The sequence below is a fragment of the Ranitomeya imitator genome, chromosome 4 (genome assembly GCF_032444005.1).
Source record: "Ranitomeya imitator isolate aRanImi1 chromosome 4, aRanImi1.pri, whole genome shotgun sequence".
In the NCBI taxonomy this organism is placed as follows: domain Eukaryota; kingdom Metazoa; phylum Chordata; class Amphibia; order Anura; family Dendrobatidae; genus Ranitomeya; species Ranitomeya imitator.
The window spans coordinates 23,573,658-23,592,529 of record NC_091285.1 but is presented as its reverse complement, the minus strand read 5'-3'; the positions used below and the strand labels follow the sequence as shown (position 1 = coordinate 23,592,529).

Below are 18,872 nucleotides of genomic sequence, written 5' to 3'. Positions count from 1 at the left end.
AGCCATAGTCTTACTGCTCTGCCAGTAAAGAATCCATAGTCTCACTGCTTTTCCAGTAACGAATCCAGTGTGACTGCTTGTACAGTACAGAATCCATAGTCTCACTGCTCGTACAGTAAAGAATCAGTCTCACTGCTTGTACAGTACAGAATCCATAGTCTCACTGCTTGTACAGTAAAGGATCAATAGTCTCACTGGTCTTACAGTAAAGAATCCATAATCTCTCTGCCCTTACAGTAAAGAATCCATAATCACTCTGCTCTTACAATAAAGGATCCATAGTCTCACTGCTCTTCCAGTAGAGAATCCATAGTCTCACTGCTCGTATAGTAAAGAATCCATAGTCTCACTGCCCTTACAGTAAAGAATCCATAATTGCTCTTCTCATACAGTAAAGAATCCATAGTCTCACTGCCCTTACAGTAAAGAATCCATAATTGCTCTTCTCATACAGTAAAGAATCCATAGTCTCACTGCTCGTACAGTAAAGAATCCATAGTTTCACTGCTCGTACAGTAAAGAATCCATAGTCTCACTGCTCGTACAGTAAAAAAATCCAGTCTCACTGCTCGTTCAGTAAAGAATCCATAGCTTCACTGCTCTCACAGTTGAGAATCCATAGTCTCACTGCTAATACAGTAAAGAATCCACAGTCTCACTGCTCTTGCAGTAGAGAATCCATACTCTCACTGCTCTTGCAGTAGAGAATCCATACTCTCACTGCTCATGCAGTAAAGAATCAAGTCTCACTGCTCGTACAGTAAAGAATCCATAGTCTCACTGCTCTTACAGTAAAGAATCCAGTCTCACTGCTCGCACAGTAAAGAATCCACAGTCTCACTGCTCGTACAGTAAAGAATCCACAGTCTCACTGCTCATACAGTAAAGAATCCATAGTCTCACTGCTCCTACAGTAAAGAATTCATAGTCTCACTGCTCATACAGTAAAGAATCCACAGTCTCACTGCTCGCACAGTAAAGAATCCAAAGTCTCACTGCTCGTACATTAAAGAATCCACAGTCTCACTGTTCGCACAGTAAAGAATCCATAGTCTCACTGCTTTTCCAGTAACGAATCCAGTGTGACTGCTTGTACAGTACAGAATCCATAGTCTCACTGCTCGTACAGTAAAGAATCAGTCTCACTGCTTGTACAGTACAGAATCCATAGTCTCACTGCTTGTACAGTAAAGGATCAATAGTCTCACTGGTCTTACAGTAAAGAATCCATAATCTCACTGCCCTTACAGTAAAGAATCCATAATCACTCTGCTCTTACAGTAAAGGATCCATAGTCTCACTGCTCTTCCAGTAGAGAATCCATAGTCTCACTGCTCTTCTCATACAGTAAAGAATCCATAGTCTCACTGCTCGTACATTAAAGAATCCACAGTCTCACTGTTCGCACAGTAAAGAATCCATAGTCTCACTGTTCTTCCAGTAACGAATCCAGTCTCACTGCTTGTACAGTACAGAATCCATACTCCCTGCTCGTACAGTAAAAAATCCATAGTCTCACTGCCCTTACAGTAAAGAATCCATAATCGCTCTGCTCATACAGTAAAGAATCCATAATCACTCTGCTCTTACAGTAAAGGATCCATAGTCTCACTGGTCTTACAGTAAAGAATCCATAATAGCTCTGCTTTCACAGTAAAGGATCCATAGTCTCACTGCTCTTCCAGTAAAGAATCCATAGTCTCACTGCTCTTCCAGTAACAAATCCAGTCTGACTGCTTGTACAGTACAGAATCCATAGTCTCACTGCTCGTACAGTAAAGAATCCAGTCTCACTGCTTGTACAGTACAGAAACCATAGTCTCACTGCTCGTACAGTAAAGAATCCAGTCTCACTGCTTGTACAGTACAGAATCCATAGTATCACTGCTCGTACAGTAAAAAATCCATAGTCTGCTTGTACAGTACAGAATATAGTCTCACTGCCCGTACAGTAAAGAATCCATAGTCTCACTGCCCTTACAGTAAAGAATCCATAATCGCTCTGCTCATACAGTAAAGAATCCATAATCACTCTGCTCTTACAGTAAAGGATCCATAGTCTCACTGCTCTTCCAGTAGAGAATCCATAGTCTCACTACTCGTACAGTAAAGAATCAAGTCTCACTGCCCTTACAGTAAAGAATCCATAATTGCTCTTCTCATACAGTAAAGAATCCATAGTCTCACTGCTCGTACAGTAAAGAATCCATAGTTTCACTGCTCGTACAGTAAAGAATCCATAGTCTCACTGCTCTTCCAGTAAAAAATCCATAGTCTCACTGCCCTTACAGTAAAGAATCAAGTCTCACTGCCCTTACAGTAAAGAATCCATAATTGCTCTTCTCATACAGTAAAGAATCCATAGTCTCACTGCTCGTACAGTAAAGAATCCATAGTTTCACTGCTCGTACAGTAAAGAATCCATAGTCTCACTGCTCTTCCAGTAAAAAATCCATAGTCTCACTGCTCGTTCAGTAAAGAATCCAGTCTCACTGCTCGCACAGTAAAGAATCCAGTCTCACTGCTCTTACAGTAAAGAATCCACAGTCTCACTGCTCGCACAGTAAAGAATCCACAGTCTCACTGCTCATACAGTAAAGAATCCACAGTCTCACTGCTCATACAGTAAAGAATCCACAGTCTCACTGCTCTTGCAGTAGAGAATCCATACTCTCACTGCTCGTACAGTAAAGAATTCATAATCTCACTGCTCGTACAGTAAAGAATCCAGTCTCACTGCTCGCACAGTAAAGAATCCAGTCTCACTGCTCTTACAGTAAAGAATCCACAGTCTCACTGCTCGCACAGTAAAGAATCCACAGTCTCACTGCTCATACAGTAAAGAATCCACAGTCTCACTGCTCATACAGTAAAGAATCCACAGTCTCACTGCTCGTACAGTAAAGAATCCAGTCTCACTGCTCATACAGTAAAGAATCCACAGTCTCACTGCTCGTAAAGAATCCAGTCTCACTGCTCGTACAGTAAAGAATCCACAGTCTCACTGCTCTTACAGTAAAGAGTCCACAGTCTCACTGCTCGTACATTAAAGAATCCACAATCTCACTGTTTGCACAGTAGAGAATCCATAGTCTCACTGCTCGTACATTAAAGAATCCATAGTCTCACTGCTCTTACAGTAAAGAATCCATAGTCTCACTGTTCTTCCAGTAACGAATCCAGTCTCACTGCTTGTACAGTACAGAATCCATACTCACTGCTCGTACAGTAAAAAATCCATAGTCTCACTGCCCTTACAGTAAAGAATCCATAATCACTCTGCTCTTACAGTAAAGGATCCATAGTCTCACTGCTCGTACAGTAAAGAATCCACAGTCTCACTGCACTTACAATAATCCATAGTCTCACTGCTCGTACAGTAAAGAATCATAATCTCTCTGCTCTTACAGTAAAGAATCCATAATCTCCATTCCATTCTCCTATTGGCGCGGGGTGCCAATTGGTTATCATGACAGGCAGAGGGTCTGATGCTGATGACCCCCGTGCCTGTCATTATAATCCTCATGTGAACGCTGGCACGTGGCCGAAGCACTATGTATAGCACAGGTAGTGAGATTATCAAGGCTTCAAGTCCCCTAAGGGGACTAATAACTACAGTAAAAAGTGAAGTTAAAAAGTTTTTACAAATATGAAGAAAAAAAACAACCCCATAAAAGCTCAAATCACCCACCCTTTTGCACAATTAAAAATAAAACAATAAAAAATACACATATTTGGTATCGCTGCGATCTATCACACTATAAATGAATCCAATCAATAAACGTAACGAGAAAAAAATCAAAACACTAGAATGACTTTTTTTTTTTTTGGTCGCTGCAAGATTGCAATAAAATGCAATAACGGGCGAGCAAAACATCGTATCCACACCAATATGGTATCAATAAAAACGTCAGCTCAGGACGCAAAAAATGAGCCCTCACCGGACCCCAGATCACGAAAAATGGAGGCGTGACGGGTCTCGGAAAATGGTGACATAAGTGAATTTTTTTTTTTTTTTTTTTTTTTTTTAAATATTTCCCAATTTTTTTCAACACTTCAATTAAAAAAGAACCTGGACATGTTTGGTGTCTGCGAACTCGTAATGACCTGGAGAATCATAATGGCAGCTCAGTTTTAACATTTAAGGGACATGGTAAAAAAAAAACAAAAAAACTATTGGAATTGCGCTTTTTTTTCGCTATTTTAACCGCACTTGGGATTTTTTCCCCGTTTTTCAGTGCAATATATGGCAAAGTGAATGATGTTGTTAAAAAGTACAACTCGTCCCGCAGAAGACAAGCCCTCAGACGGCCATATTGATGGAAAAATAGTACAAGTTGTGTCGAAGAAATGAAACGCAAAAACGTTAAAAAAAAAAATGACCGAGGCGGGAAGGGGTTAAGAAGATTTTGCAGAAAAAAAAAATACTTTCTCCTTTCACCGTTTCTAAAATGTAAACAAATATGTCTGACTACAGAAAGGAGCAGGAAAAAGACCTGTTGTCATAGGAACTGAGAAGGAGGAAGATGAAAAAGAATCTACGGGTAGCAACAAGAGGCAAAATACCTCACACTCGTTCTGCAGGGACGTTCAGTGTGTCACGTGTCGCCCTTTTAACCAATCATTCGCAGAGGAGGGCGGAGTTTCCGCTAAGTGTCATGGCGGCCTCCAGGAGTGGTCGATAGTCCGGGGGGTCATCGAGGCAGCTGCTACCGGAGACGAATAAAGACCCGGAGAGATGGGGACGGTGCACGCTCGGGTGAGGCCCGGGGTAGCGGATATGTGTGTGATACATGGCCGGGTTGTGGGGTGTGTAGAGATACGGAGGGGTATTAGTATGGGGCAGTTCCTGGGTTGGGTGGAGCAATATGGCCGCCATTGGGGGTTTGAGGTTCTAATGTCTTGTTTTCCTTATTACTTGGACTGAAAAGTGTAAATAATCCTTTTTTTTTTCTTGTGGGGACGGTGTTTCCATAGTAACAGTGTTACTTCTTTTTTGGGGGCCTAGATCCCACCCATAAATACATCAGTGATTTCTCTTTAGACTGTGTTCACACACTTGGGGGGGAAATTCTTAAAAATGTTGCAAATTACTTTTTTTTTTTTTTTAGTAAAAAGAGTCTACCACCGTTTTGTGTGTGCAGCTCCCTTTCAGATCTATGTGTCTCCACGGTAACCAACTACAAACCAATCTCGTGTAGTCTCATCTGTCAGTCTCCTTATTAAGCGGGGTACTGTTATCTTATAAAATGATGGCATGTGGCGGCTTCAGAGGTAGAAGCGAGTCTGACTACGGGATTTGCTTGCGTGTAGTCCGTTACCGTGGAAACCTGTAGGTCAGCAGATGAGCTGTATGCATAGAACAATGGAAAGTTGTTATTTTTTTTGGGGGGGGAGGGGGCAATAAAAAGACAAATGTAATGGCAGAAGTCTACACACCATTTTGGGAAATTTCTCGGATGTGCCGACTCAAGGCGCATCACTAATGTTCTTTTCTCCATAGTTGCAGAAGTCTACACACCCTTATGAGAGATTTCTTGTATGTGCAGGATCAGGGCTCGTCACTAATGTTCATTCCTCCATAGTTGCAGAAGTCTACACACCCTTATGGGAGATTTCTTGTATGTGCAGGATCAGGGCTCGTCACTAATGTTCATTCCTCCATAGTTGCAGAAGTCTACACACCCTTATGGGAGATTTCTTGTATGTGCAGGATCAGGGCTCGTCACTAATGTTCATTCCTCCATAGTTGCAGAAGTCTACACACCCTTATGAGAGATTTCTTGGATGTGAAGGATCAGGGTGTGTAACTAATGCTCATTCCTCCATAGTTGCAGAAGTCTACACACCCTTATGGGAGATTTCTTGTATGTGCAGGATCAGGGCTCGTCACTAATGTTCATTCCTCCATAGTTGCAGAAGTCTACACACCCTTATGGGAGATTTCTTGTATGTGCAGGATCAGGGCTCGTCACTAATGTTCATTCCTCCATAGTTGCAGAAGTCTACACACCCTTCTGGGAGATTTCTTGGATGTGACTGATCAGGGCTCGTCACTAATGCTCATTCCTCCATAGTTGCAGAAGTCTACACACCCTTATGGGAGATTTCTTGTATGTGCAGGATCAGGGCTCGTCACTAATGTTCATTCCTCCATAGTTGCAGAAGTCTACACACCCTTATGGGAGATTTCTTGTATGTGCAGGATCAGGGCTCGTCACTAATGTTCATTCCTCCATAGTTGCAGAAGTCTACACACCCTTATGGGAGATTTCTTGTATGTGCAGGATCAGGGCTCGTCACTAATGCTCATTCCTCCATAGTTGCAGAAGTCTACACACCCTTATGAGAGATTTCTTGGATGTGAAGGATCAGGGTGTGTAACTAATGCTCATTCCTCCATAGTTGCAGAAGTCTACACACCTTTCTGGGAGATTTCTTTGACATGTCAGATCAGTACACGTCACTAATGTTCATTCCTCCGCAGAGTTTGGATCCTCTCCCTATGGACGGGCCGGATTTTGGACCCGGAAGTGATGACGGCGACCTGGTGGAAGTGGAGCCGCAGAAGAAGCAGGAAATCTTAGAAAATAAAGATGTGAGTGTGTGAAAGCTCGACCCCGAGGGTCCCCAGATAGACCCCCCGACTCCACAGCAGGAGACCAGCGCTGTAAGGAATGTGCTAATTGGGGGCAGAGTTTTCTAAGATCCCACGCGGTAGTGCTGGAGAGTGACCGCCAATAACTCCAGTCCCGTACATTAGTGCTGGAGAGTGACCGCCAATAACTCCAGTCCCGTACATTAGTGCTGGAGAGTGACCGCCAATAACTCCAGTCCCGTACATTAGTGCTGGAGAGTGACCGCCAATAACTCCAGTGCCGTACATTAGTGCTGGAGAGTGACCGCCAATAGCTCCAGTCCCGTACATTAGTGCTGGAGAGTGACCGCCAATAGCTCCAGTCCTGTACATTAGTGCTGGAGAGTGACCGCCAATAACTCCAGTGCCGTACATTAGTGCTGGAGAGTGACCGCCAATAACTCCAGTGCCGTACATTAGTGCTGGAGAGTGACCGCCAATAGCTCCAGTCCCGTACATTAGTGCTGGAGAGTGACCGCCAATAACTCCAGTCCCGTACATTAGTGCTGGAGAGTGACCGCCAATAACTCCAGTCCCGTACATTAGTGCTGGAGAGTGACCGCCAATAACTCCAGTCCCGTACATTAGTGCTGGAGAGTGACCGCCAATAGCTCCAGTCCCGTACATTAGTGCTGGAGAGTGACCGCCAATAACTCCAGTGGCGTACATTACTGCTGGAGAGTGACCGCCAATAGCTCCAGTCCCGTACATTAGTGCTGGAGAGTGACCGCCAATAACTCCAGTCCCGTACATTACTGCTGGAGAGTGACCGCCAATAACTCCAGTCCCTCGCCATAGTGCTGGAGAGTGACCGCCAATAACTCCAGTCCCGTACATTAGTGCTGGAGAGTGACCGCCAATAACTCCAGTCCCGTACATTAGTGCTGGAGAGTGACCGCCAATAACTCCAGTCCCGTACATTAGTGCTGGAGAGTGACCGCCAATAGCTCCAGTCCCGTACAGTAGTGCTGGAGAGTGACCGCCAATAGCTCCAGTCCCGTACATTAGTGCTGGAGAGTGACCGCCAATAGCTCCAGTCCCGTACATTAGTGCTGGAGAGTGACCGCCAATAACTCCAGTCCCGTACATTAGTGCTGGAGAGTGACCGCCAATAACTCCAGTGCCGTACATTAGTGCTGGAGAGTGACCGCCAATAACTCCAGTCTCGTACATTAGTGCTGGAGAGTGACCGCCAATAACTCCAGTGCCGTACATTAGTGCTGGAGAGTGAGCGCCAATAACTCCAGTCCCGTACAGTAGTGCTGGAGAGTGACCGCCAATAACTCCAGTCCCGTACATTAGTGCTGGAGAGTGACCGCCAATAGCTCCAGTCCCGTACATTAGTGCTGGAGAGTGACCGCCAATAGCTCCAGTCCCGTACATTAGTGCTGGAGAGTGACCGCCAATAACTCCAGTCCCGTACATTAGTGCTGGAGAGTGACCGCCAATAACTCCAGTGCCGTACATTAGTGCTGGAGAGTGACCGCCAATAACTCCAGTGCCGTACATTAGTGCTGGAGAGTGACCGCCAATAGCTCCAGTCCCGTACATTAGTGCTGGAGAGTGAGCGCCAATAACTCCAGTGCCGTACATTAGTGCTGGAGAGTGACCGCCAATAACTCCAGTCCCGTACATTAGTGCTGGAGAGTGACCGCCAATAACGTCCACCCTCCAGCGATCGAGCGCTCTGCCTGATCACCATCACATATATGGACATTCAGATGCGTCAAAGGGTTAATCGTTCATCTAACAACACAGCTGGGATCAGCGTTTTCTCCAGTCCCCGTACATTAGTGCTGGAGGGTGGCCGTTAAATGATCAGCCATGTTCCAACTGGTGCTCGCTCTGCCTGATCACCATCACATACATGACCATCAGGGTGGGAAGGGGTTAAACATTAAAGGGCTGCCCCCCCTAATAATTTCTATTTTCTTCAGGTTGTGGTTCAGCGCGTTCACTTCGAAGGTCTGGGAAGGACAAAGGACGACCTGGTCATGGCCGAGATCGCCGATGTCTTCAAGGCGAAGAATCTCATTGATGTAAGTGGAGGATGGTGTGGGGGGGACATGTCTGCCGTGTGGTGGTCTCTTCACCAATTTTGACCCCTTACAGGTGATGAGGAAATCCCACGAGGCCCGAGAGAAGCTTCTCCGCATGGGAATATTCCGAGAGGTGGAAGTCTTGGTGGACACCTGCCCAGGTGAGAACATGGGGGGAGACGTATGTGTGCACTGTCACCAGCAGGGGGCGCTAAATACTGTATAGATCCGTGATGAGACCTTAGTCATAATTTAACCCCTTACTGATTGTTCCAGACGACGACGCTCTTCCCAACGGCCTGGACGTCACCTTCGAAGTCACCGAGTTACGAAGATTAACCGGGAGTTATAACACGATGGTCGGCAACAATGAAGGCAGCATGGTATGATGGGTCCCGTGCCGATCCTCAGCGGTTCCTCCTGGAAAATTAGGAATAAAGTGGCACCTGGAGGGGGGGGAGGGTTCCTACAAAGAGCCTGCATCCAACTCAATACCTTTTTTTTTTTTTTTTTTTTTTTTATAAAGGTTCTTGGACTCAAATTGCCAAACTTGTTTGGTCGGGCCGAAAAGATGACTTTCCAGTTCTCCTACGGAACCAAGGAGACGTCGTACGGATTGTCCTTCTTCAAACCGCAAGTCGGGAACTTTGACAGGAAGTAAGAAGCGACAATGATCAGACTTCAGGGGGTTTTATTAAAGGGCTCGACCTACGATTAAGGGGGCAAAAAAAATCATTATCCGCTCCTCCATCAAGTAACTTTTACCAGCACTTGTACACCATCTAGTGGTCATTCTCGGCACTGCAGTTCATTTCTTATTTACCCCTTTACCACCTTGCGATTTTTTTTATTTATTTATTTTTTTCATTTTTTCGCTTATGTTTTTTTGCTTCCCAGAGCCATAACATTTTTATTTTTCCATCAATATGGCCACATGAGTTGTACTTTTGAACGACATCATTCATTTTACCATATAATGTACTAGAAAATGGGGGGAAAAAAGCTCCCAAGTGCGGTGAAATTGCACAAAAAAAGTGCAATCCTACAATTGTTTTTTGGGTTTTTTATTTACCATGTTCACTATATGGTAAAACTGAGCTGCCATTATGATTCTCCAGGTCATTACGAGTTCATAGACACCAAACATGTCTGTTTTTTTTATTTTTTTTATTTAATTGGTGAAAAAACAGATTCCGGAATTTTTAAGAAACAAAGAAAATTGCTTATGTCACCATTTTCCACGTTCCGTATTGTCTCCATTTTTCATGATCTGTGGCTGGGTGACGGCTTATTTTTGCCCCCCGAGTTGGTGTTTTGTTTTTTTTAGATACCATTTTGGGGTATATACGATGTTTTGCTCACCTTTTATTGCAATGTTGCCTATGCCAAAACCTAATAATTCTGATGTTTTGATTTTTTTTTCTCGTTGCGCTGTTTACCAATCTGATTTATTTAGTTTATATATTGATAGATCAGACGTTTCTGAACGCGACGATTCCAAATGTGTTTTTAATTTTTTTTTTTTTTTTCAATGGGGCAGAACTGTGTTTAATTTTTTTTTTTATATTTTTTTCACTTTTTTTTTTTTTTTTCTTACTTTTTACTGACCTCAATAGTCTTTATAGGACTTCTTTATCGAAGCTGCCATAATTCGATTTGGCGTTCATAGGAGATTGACAGTGCCGGGCACACGGGGATCGTCTTCTGCAGACTCCTGGCTGTCATGACAATCCCCTAGGCGGCCCGTGACCCCGTGACAGGGGCGCTGATGAGCGGGTCTTGACAAGCTTCCGTACCGTTCTTGTTAAATCCCCTCCCCCCCATCAGTGACGGACAGCGGCATTTAACTGGTTATCATAGAGGCCATTAATATGACAAACCCTTTAAAACTGGCTATTAAATTTGCGCGTTCCCACACTGCCCTCTTGTGGTCATTTTCTTTCTTTTGCTAAAATTTTTTTTTTTTTTACAATTTAATAGTGTTTTAAATCTGTTAATAAATCCCCCCCTTCCCTTCTGTTCTTCTTCTTTTCTTTGTGCAGCTTCTGCTTCAATCTGTACAAAGTGACCGGACAGTTCCCCTGGAGCTCGCTGCGAGAGACCGACCGCGGCCTGTCCGCTGAAATCAATGTATGGAAAATTAATATGACCTGGGTTCATTATTATTATTGTTATTATTATTATTATTAGGATTATTCTTTTAAAAAAAAGGCAAAATAGCACCACCATTGACCACAGGCTGGTTGTGGTATTGCGTCTCAGACTCAACAATCCTTTATGTCTCCATTGGTTATAGTTTCCAATATGGAAGACCAGCCACACCTTGAAGTGGGAGGGAGTCTGGCGAGAGCTCGGCTGTTTAGCGAGAACGGCATCGTTCGCCATCCGGGAGGAAAGTGGTCACTCCCTGAAGTCTTCCCTCTCGGTAAGTAAGAATGACATCAGATGATGCTACGGTGATGGCGACACACGAGACCCCTGCAGCCACAGACCGGCGCTCCCCCTCCCCGATATCTGATTGTCGCGGCTTCTCTAGATTGACTCCATTTTTTTTTCTGTTTTCATTCACAGCATTCAATGATGATTGATTCCCGCAATTCTACAATCCTGCCAAAGAGGGGCGCCTTACTGAAAATCAACCAGGTGACGGCATCTCCTGCCAATAGCCCTAAGCTGGAATATGATCTAGTAGAGAGGGGGATATCCAGTAATGGGGGGGGCATCAGCGGGGTCTGCGTGCTGTGCAGGCCCTCTGGCTGTAGAATGTCTCACTATAAGGCTATCTGTGCGCTGCAGGAGCTGGCCGGCTACACCGGGGGAGACGTCAGCTTCTTAAAGGAAGATTTCGAACTGCAGATAAACAAGCGTCTCGCGTGGGACTCGGTAAGAGGATATAGATGATAAATGCTGCCATTGTTCTTCTTCAGGTTCCGGTAAGTCATGGTATATGTGGATGTATAGAGCAGGCTCAGGAGCAGAGCCCGCGTCATACAGCTGTGTCATACAGCCAGCGCCTGCCTCTGACTGCGACTAGAGCTAGCCCCTATCTCTGTTTATCTATATCGATGGGTCACCATTGGATTCAGGTGCCTTTCAAGATCCCATTGCTGAGTGATGAAACAAAGTAAAAAAAAAAAAAAATTAAGTGAAAATTATTTAGTAATTGTAGATAATTCAAACATTTATAAAGGTTATATATATTTAAACCATTTTATAAGGTGAAAAAAATGGATTGGTTCCTTGAAAAATGTAATTCTAAATTCCTGCAGCCACCACTAGGGGGAGCTTATTGAAGGGAGATATACATATATATATGTATTAGCGAGTTGTGTCTCTGCTCCACCTAGTGGCAGTTCAGGAATTTTATAATTTAACACTCAGTGTGCTGGAAGAAAAGTGTCCATTTTGTTGTATTTTTTAGCTGCCCAGTTAATGAACGGTATCTAACACTCGTTTCTTGCCGTAGGTGCTCTCCACGTCTCTCTGGGGCGGCATGCTGGTTCCTCTTGGAGATAGGCCGTCCAGTATCGCAGATCGGTGAGCAGAAGAGGAAACCAGTTGTTTCTTGGTCGGCGTCATATTATTATAGTGTTTAATCACCTTTTATATTGTCTGTAAAGGTTTTATTTGGGAGGTCCGACAAGTGTGCGGGGATTCAGTATGTACAGCATCGGACCCCAGAGCGAAGGTCGGTACTGTCCATCAGATGACAGGAGGCTGCAAATGTCAGTGATGGGAGATAATGGGATTTGGTTTCTCTACTGTCCGGGCAGGTGACTATCTGGGCGGTGAGGCTTACTGGGCCGGGGGTCTACATCTCTACACACCACTACCCTTCCGTCCTGGCCGGGGCGGTTTTGGCGACCTCTTCAGGACACATTTCTTCCTTAATGCTGGAAACCTCTGCAACCTGAACTATGGTAGGAAGAACATGAAGGAGAGGAGAGAGCGTCCAGAGGAGAGAGGAGGGGAGAACATCCAGAGGATGGGAGGAGGAGAGAACGTCCGGGGGAAGAGAGAAGGTCCAGGGGAGGGGGAGGGGGAAGAGAGAAGGTCCAGAGGAGGGGGAGGGGGAAGAGAGAAGGTCCAGAGGAGGGGGAGGGGGAAGAGAGAAGGTCCAGAGGAGGGGGAGGGGGAAGAGAGAAGGTCCAGAGGAGGGGGAGGGGGAAGAGAGAAGGTCCAGAGGAGGGGGAGGGGGAAGAGAGAAGGTCCAGAGGAGGGGGAGGGGGAAGAGAGAAGGTCCAGAGGAGGGGGAAGAGAGAAGGTCCAGAGGAGGGGGAGGGGGAAGAGAGAAGGTCCAGGGGAGGGGGAAGAGAGAAGGTCCAGAGGAGGGGGAGGGGGAAGAGAGAAGGTCCAGAGGAGGGGGAGGGGGAAGAGAGAAGGTCCAGAGGAGGGGGAAGAGAGAAGGTCCAGAGGAGGGGGAAGAGAGAAGGTCCAGAGGAGGGGGAAGAGAGAAGGTCCAGAGGAGGGGGAAGAGAGAAGGTCCAGAGGAGGGGAGGGGGAGGGGAGGGGGAGGGGAGGGGGAGGGGAGGGGAGGGGAGGGGGAGGGGAGGGGAGGGGGAGGGGAGGGGGAGGGGAGGGGAGGGGGAGGAGAGGGGGAGGGGAGGGGGAAGAGAGAAGGTCCAGAGGAGGAAGGGGGAGGGGGAAGAGAAGGTCCAGAGGAGGGAGGGGGAAGAGAAGGTCCAGAGGAGGGGGAGGGGAGGGGGAAGAGAGAAGGTCCAGAGGAGGGGGAGGGGAGGGGGAAGAGAGAAGGTCCAGGGGAGGGGAGGGGGAAGAGAGAAGGTCCAGAGGAGGGGAGGGGGAAGAGAGAAGGTCCAGAGGAGGAAGGGGGAGGGGAAAGAGAAGGTCCAGAGGAGGAAGGGGGAGGGGGAAGAGAAGGTCCAGAGGAGGAAGGGGGAGGGGGAAGAGAGAAGGTCCAGAGGAGGGGGAGGGGAGGGGGAAGAGAGAAGGTCCAGAGGAGGGGGAGGGGAAAGAGAAGGTCCAGAGGAGGAAGGGGGAGGGGGAAGAGAAGGTCCAGAGGAGGAAGGGGGAGGAGGAAGAGAAGGTCCAGAGGAGGAAGGGGGAGGAGGAAGGGGGAAGAGAGAAGGTCCAGAGGAGGGGGAGGGGAGGGGGAAGAGAGAAGGTCCAGAGGAGGGGGAGGGGAGGGGGAAGAGAGAAGGTCCAGGGGAGGGGAGGGGGAAGAGAGAAGGTCCAGAGGAGGGGGAGGGGAGGGGGAAGAGAGAAGGTCCAGAGGAGGGGGAGGGGAAAGAGAAGGTCCAGAGGAGGAAGGGGGAGGGGGAAGAGAGAAGGTCCAGAGGAGGGGAGGGGGAAGAGAGAAGGTCCAGAGGAGGGGGAGGGGGAAGAGAGAAGGTCCAGAGGAGGGGGAGGGGAGGGGGAAGAGAGAAGGTCCAGGGGAGGGGGAAGAGAGAAGGTCCAGAGGAGGAAGGGGGAGGGGGAAGAGAAGGTCCAGAGGAGGGAGGGGGAAGAGAAGGTCCAGAGGAGGGGGAGGGGAGGGGAAAGAGAGAAGGTCCAGAGGAGGGGGAGGGGAGGGGGAAGAGAGAAGGTCCAGGGGAGGGGAGGGGGAAGAGAGAAGGTCCAGAGGAGGGGGAGGGGAGGGGGAAGAGAGAAGGTCCAGAGGAGGAAGGGGGAGGGGGAAGAGAAGGTCCAGAGGAGGAAGGGGGAGGGGGAAGAGAGAAGGTCCAGAGGAGGGGGAGGGGAGGGGGAAGAGAGAAGGTCCAGAGGAGGGGGAGGGGAAAGAGAAGGTCCAGAGGAGGAAGGGGGAGGGGGAAGAGAAGGTCCAGAGGAGGAAGGGGGAGGAGGAAGAGAAGGTCCAGAGGAGGAAGGGGGAGGAGGAAGGGGGAAGAGAGAAGGTCCAGAGGAGGGGGAGGGGAGGGGGAAGAGAGAAGGTCCAGGGGAGGGGAGGGGGAAGAGAGAAGGTCGAGGGGAGGGGGAAGAGAGAAGGTCCAGAGGAGGGGGAGGGGAAAGAGAAGGTCCAGAGGAGGAAGGGGGAGGGGGAAGAGAGAAGGTCCAGAGGAGGGGAGGGGGAAGAGAGAAGGTCCAGAGGAGGGGGAGGGGGAAGAGAGAAGGTCCAGAGGAGGGGGAGGGGGAAGAGAGAAGGTCCAGAGGAGGGGGAGGGGAGGGGGAAGAGAGAAGGTCCAGAGGAGGGGGAGGGGAGGGGGAAGAGAGAAGGTCCAGAGGGGGAGGGGAGGGGAGGGGGAAGAGAGAAGGTCCAGAGGGGGAGGGGAGGGGAGGGGGAAGAGAGAAGGTCCAGAGGAGGGGAGGGGGAGGGGAGGGGGAGGGGAGGGGGAAGAGAGAAGGTCCAGAGGAGGGGGAGGGGAGGGGGAAGAGAGAAGGTCCAGAGGAGGGGGAGGGGAGGGGGAAGAGAGAAGGTCCAGAGGAGGGGGAGGGGAGGGGGAAGAGAGAAGGTCCAGAGGAGGGGGAGGGGAGGGGAGGGGGAAGAGAGAAGGTCCAGAGGAGGGGGAGGGGAGGGGGAAGAGAGAAGGTCCAGAGGAGGGGGAGGGGAGGGGGAAGAGAGAAGGTCCAGAGGAGGGGGAGGGGAGGGGGAAGAGAGAAGGTCCAGGGGAGGGGAGGGGAGGGGGAAGAGAGAAGGTCCAGGGGAGGGGAGGGGAGGGGGAAGAGAGAAGGTCCAGAGGAGGGGGAGGGGAGGGGGAGGGGAGGGGGAGGGGGAGGGGGAGGGGAGGGGGAAGAGAGAAGGTCCAGAGGAGGGGGAGGGGAGGGGGAAGAGAGAAGGTCCAGAGGAGGGGGAGGGGAGGGGGAAGAGAGAAGGTCCAGAGGAGGGGGAGGGGAGGGGAGGGGAGGGGGAAGAGAGAAGGTCCAGAGGAGGGGGAGGGGAGGGGGAAGAGAGAAGGTCCAGAGGAGGGGGAGGGGAGGGGGAAGAGAGAAGGTCCAGAGGAGGGGGAGGGGAGGGGGAAGAGAGAAGGTCCAGAGGAGGGGGAGGGGAGGGGAGGGGGAAGAGAGAAGGTCCAGGGGAGGGGAGGGGAGGGGGAAGAGAGAAGGTCCAGAGGAGGGGGAGGGGAGGGGGAAGAGAGAAGGTCCAGAGGAGGGGGAGGGGAGGGGAGGGGGAAGAGAGAAGGTCCAGAGGAGGGGGAGGGGAGGGGGAAGAGAGAAGGTCCAGAGGAGGGGGAGGGGAGGGGGAAGAGAGAAGGTCCAGAGGAGGGGGAGGGGAGGGGAGGGGAGGGGGAAGAGAGAAGGTCCAGAGGAGGGGCAGGGGAGGGGGAAGAGAGAAGGTCCAGAGGAGGGGGAGGGGAGGGGAGGGGGAAGAGAGAAGGTCCAGAGGAGGGGGAGGGGAGGGGGAAGAGAGAAGGTCCAGAGGAGGGGAGGGGAGGGGAGGGGGAAGAGAGAAGGTCCAGAGGGGGGGGAGGGGAGGGGAGGGGGAAGAGAGAAGGTCCAGAGGGGGGGGAGGGGAGGGGGAAGAGAGAAGGTCCAGAGGAGGGGGAGGGGAGGGGAGGGGAGGGGAGGGGGAAGAGAGAAGGTCCAGAGGAGGGGGAGGGGAGGGGAGGGGAGGGGGAAGAGAGAAGGTCCAGAGGAGGGGGAGGGGAGGGGGAAGAGAGAAGGTCCAGAGGAGGGGGAGGGGAGGGGGAAGAGAGAAGGTCCAGAGGAGGGGGAGGGGAGGGGAGGGGGAAGAGAGAAGGTCCAGAGGAGGGGGAGGGGAGGGGAGGGGGAAGAGAGAAGGTCCAGAGGAGGGGGAGGGGAGGGGAGGGGGAAGAGAGAAGGTCCAGAGGAGGGGGAGGGGAGGGGAGGGGGAAGAGAGAAGGTCCAGAGGAGGGGGAGGGGAGGGGAGGGGGAAGAGAGAAGGTCCAGAGGAGGGGAGGGGAGGGGGAAGAGAGAAGGTCCAGAGGAGGGGGAGGGGAGGGGAGGGGAGGGGGAAGAGAGAAGGTCCAGAGGAGGGGGAGGGGAGGGGAGGGGGAAGAGAGAAGGTCCAGAGGAGGGGGAGGGGAGGGGAGGGGGAAGAGAGAAGGTCCAGAGGAGGGGGAGGGGAGGGGAGGGGGAAGAGAGAAGGTCCAGAGGAGGGGGAGGGGAGGGGGAAGAGAGAAGGTCCAGAGGAGGGGGAGGGGAGGGGGAAGAGAGAAGGTCCAGAGGAGGGGGAGGGGAGGGGGAAGAGAGAAGGTCGAGGGGGGGGGGAGGGGAGGGGGAAGAGAGAAGGTCCAGAGGAGGGGGAGGGGAGGGGAGGGGGAAGAGAGAAGGTCCAGAGGAGGGGGAGGGGAGGGGAGGGGGAAGAGAGAAGGTCCAGAGGAGGGGGAGGGGAGGGGAGGGGGAAGAGAGAAGGTCCAGAGGAGGGGGAGGGGAGGGGGAAGAGAGAAGGTCCAGAGGAGGGGGAGGGGAGGGGGAAGAGAGAAGGTCCAGAGGAGGGGGAGGGGAGGGGAGGGGGAAGAGAGAAGGTCCAGAGGAGGGGGAGGGGAGGGGAGGGGGAAGAGAGAAGGTCCAGAGGAGGGGGAGGGGAGGAGGAAGAGAGAAGGTCCAGAGGAGGGGGAGGGGAGGGGAGGGGGAAGAGAGAAGGTCCAGAGGAGGGGGAGGGGAGGGGAGGGGGAAGAGAGAAGGTCCAGAGGAGGGGGAGGGGAGGGGGAAGAGAGAAGGTCCAGAGGAGGGGGAGGGGAGGGGAGGGGAGGGGGAAGAGAGAAGGTCCAGAGGAGGGGGAGGGGAGGGGAGGGGAGGGGGAAGAGAGAAGGTCCAGAGGAGGGGGAGGGGAGGGGAGGGGGAAGAGAGAAGATAATATTATTGTTTCTTTGTTCCCAGGTGAGGGCCCCAGAGCTCACCTCCGCAGGCTGGCTGAGTGCATTCGCTGGTCTTATGGTGCCGGTATCGTGTTACGACTAGGAAACATCGCTAGACTGGAACTAAATTACTGCATCCCCATGGGCGTCCAGAGCGGAGACAGGTACGTAATGTTAAAAGATGGCGGCACTGCAGCAAACTCCATTGATTACATTGCTCGCAGGCCTTTCCAGCATTACGATGCGCACCATGTGTAGCATTGGCCGGGATCAGAGTTAACTCTGTTCCTGGACTTCAGCTCTGAGTGATTTTCTGTTTTGTTTTTTTTCCTCCCCTTCTTCCAAGAGTCACAGCTTCTTTATCTTTCCGTCCCTGTAGACGAATCAGGGCTCGTTTTTTGCGGGACGAGTTGTACTTTTGAATGCCACCATTCATTTTACCATATAGTGCACCATTTTCCGAGACCCAGAACTCTTTCATCTTTTGGATGTGAGGTTGGGTGACGGCTTCTTTTTTGTGCCCCGAGCTGATGTTTTTACTGACACCATTTTGGGGTAGATACGATATTTTGATTGCATTTTATTGCGAACAAAAAACGTAATTCTGGCTTTTAGATTTCTTTTTTTTTCTCTCATTATGCCATTTACCAATCGGATTTATTATATATTTTCATCGGACCTTTCTGAACGCAGCGATACCAAATGTGTATTTTTTAATGGTGCAAAAATAGGGTCGATTTTAATTTATTTATTTTTTTACTGTATTTAATAGTCCCCTTAGGGGACTTGACGCTGCAAATCGTCTGTAACAATGAAACAAACTTTGATTTAAAAAAAAAAATGGAAGTATAAAGTAATTAAAAATGTTCTTAACTAATTTGGACATAATGAGGTGGATGAAAAAAAAAAAACCTGAAATTGCATAGATGTGGCGGATACCTGCAGCTTCACCGTGTCTTCTCCCCCAGGATCTGTGACGGGGTGCAGTTCGGCGCTGGGATTCGGTTCCTGTAATTCTCGGACAAGTTTCGCCGCTGAAAATAAATCTCTTCACTATTTAAATCCGACATTTTTGGTTTTGTTTTCGCTCAAAAAAAAAAAAAAAAGGTCCTAAAGTTTCATGTATGTACTAAATTTTCTGCACTGATTTTTCCCAATGGCCGCACTATTAAAAATAATAAAAAAAGGAAAAAGATCAACTTGGATGAACTTAAAGGGGTTGTCTACTCTGCCTTTATAATAAGGGTCCGAAACGGAGGACGGATCCGGTCTGGTAACATATATCCACTATAGCTACTCGGGGATCAGTGAAGAAGGGTAAAGTGAGGGGGACGAGCACGACAAGTTTTTTTTAGTTATACCCAACAGTAAAAAGAATGGTGAAAGTAATAGAAACAAAAAGGACAGGGAAGCCTTGTTGGGGCTGCTTGAAGGATTTGGGGTGGGGGGTGACTGCTTTATTCCACCAGCTCCCCCACCTGGCCA

At 49.8% G+C, this 18,872-nt stretch overlaps 1 protein-coding gene across 1 annotated transcript; it reads left to right on the top strand.

Moving 5' to 3' along the window:
* The first annotated feature begins 4,623 nt into the window (after positions 1-4,623).
* Positions 4,624-18,602, top strand: SAMM50 (SAMM50 sorting and assembly machinery component). Its single transcript, XM_069763353.1, has 15 exons — positions 4,624-4,759; positions 6,488-6,598; positions 8,575-8,676; positions 8,750-8,837; positions 8,953-9,059; positions 9,203-9,333; positions 10,719-10,806; positions 10,973-11,101; positions 11,248-11,319; positions 11,473-11,559; positions 12,143-12,213; positions 12,297-12,364; positions 12,450-12,596; positions 17,410-17,551; positions 18,356-18,602. Exons 1-15 carry the CDS (start codon positions 4,739-4,741, stop codon positions 18,399-18,401), a joined length of 1,410 nt encoding a protein of 469 aa, XP_069619454.1. The 5' UTR covers positions 4,624-4,738; the 3' UTR covers positions 18,402-18,602.
* The last annotated feature ends 270 nt before the right edge of the window (positions 18,603-18,872 follow it).

Bases quoted from the DNA above. Each gene is read 5' to 3' on its own strand.
- SAMM50 (XM_069763353.1), top strand. From the start codon at position 4,739: ATGGGGACGGTGCACGCTCGG. The intron at 8,677-8,749 runs GTAAGTGGAGGA...GACCCCTTACAG, and splicing joins AGGCGAAGAATCTCATTGAT to GTGATGAGGAAATCCCACGA. The intron at 11,560-12,142 runs GTAAGAGGATAT...TTCTTGCCGTAG, and splicing joins AGCGTCTCGCGTGGGACTCG to GTGCTCTCCACGTCTCTCTG.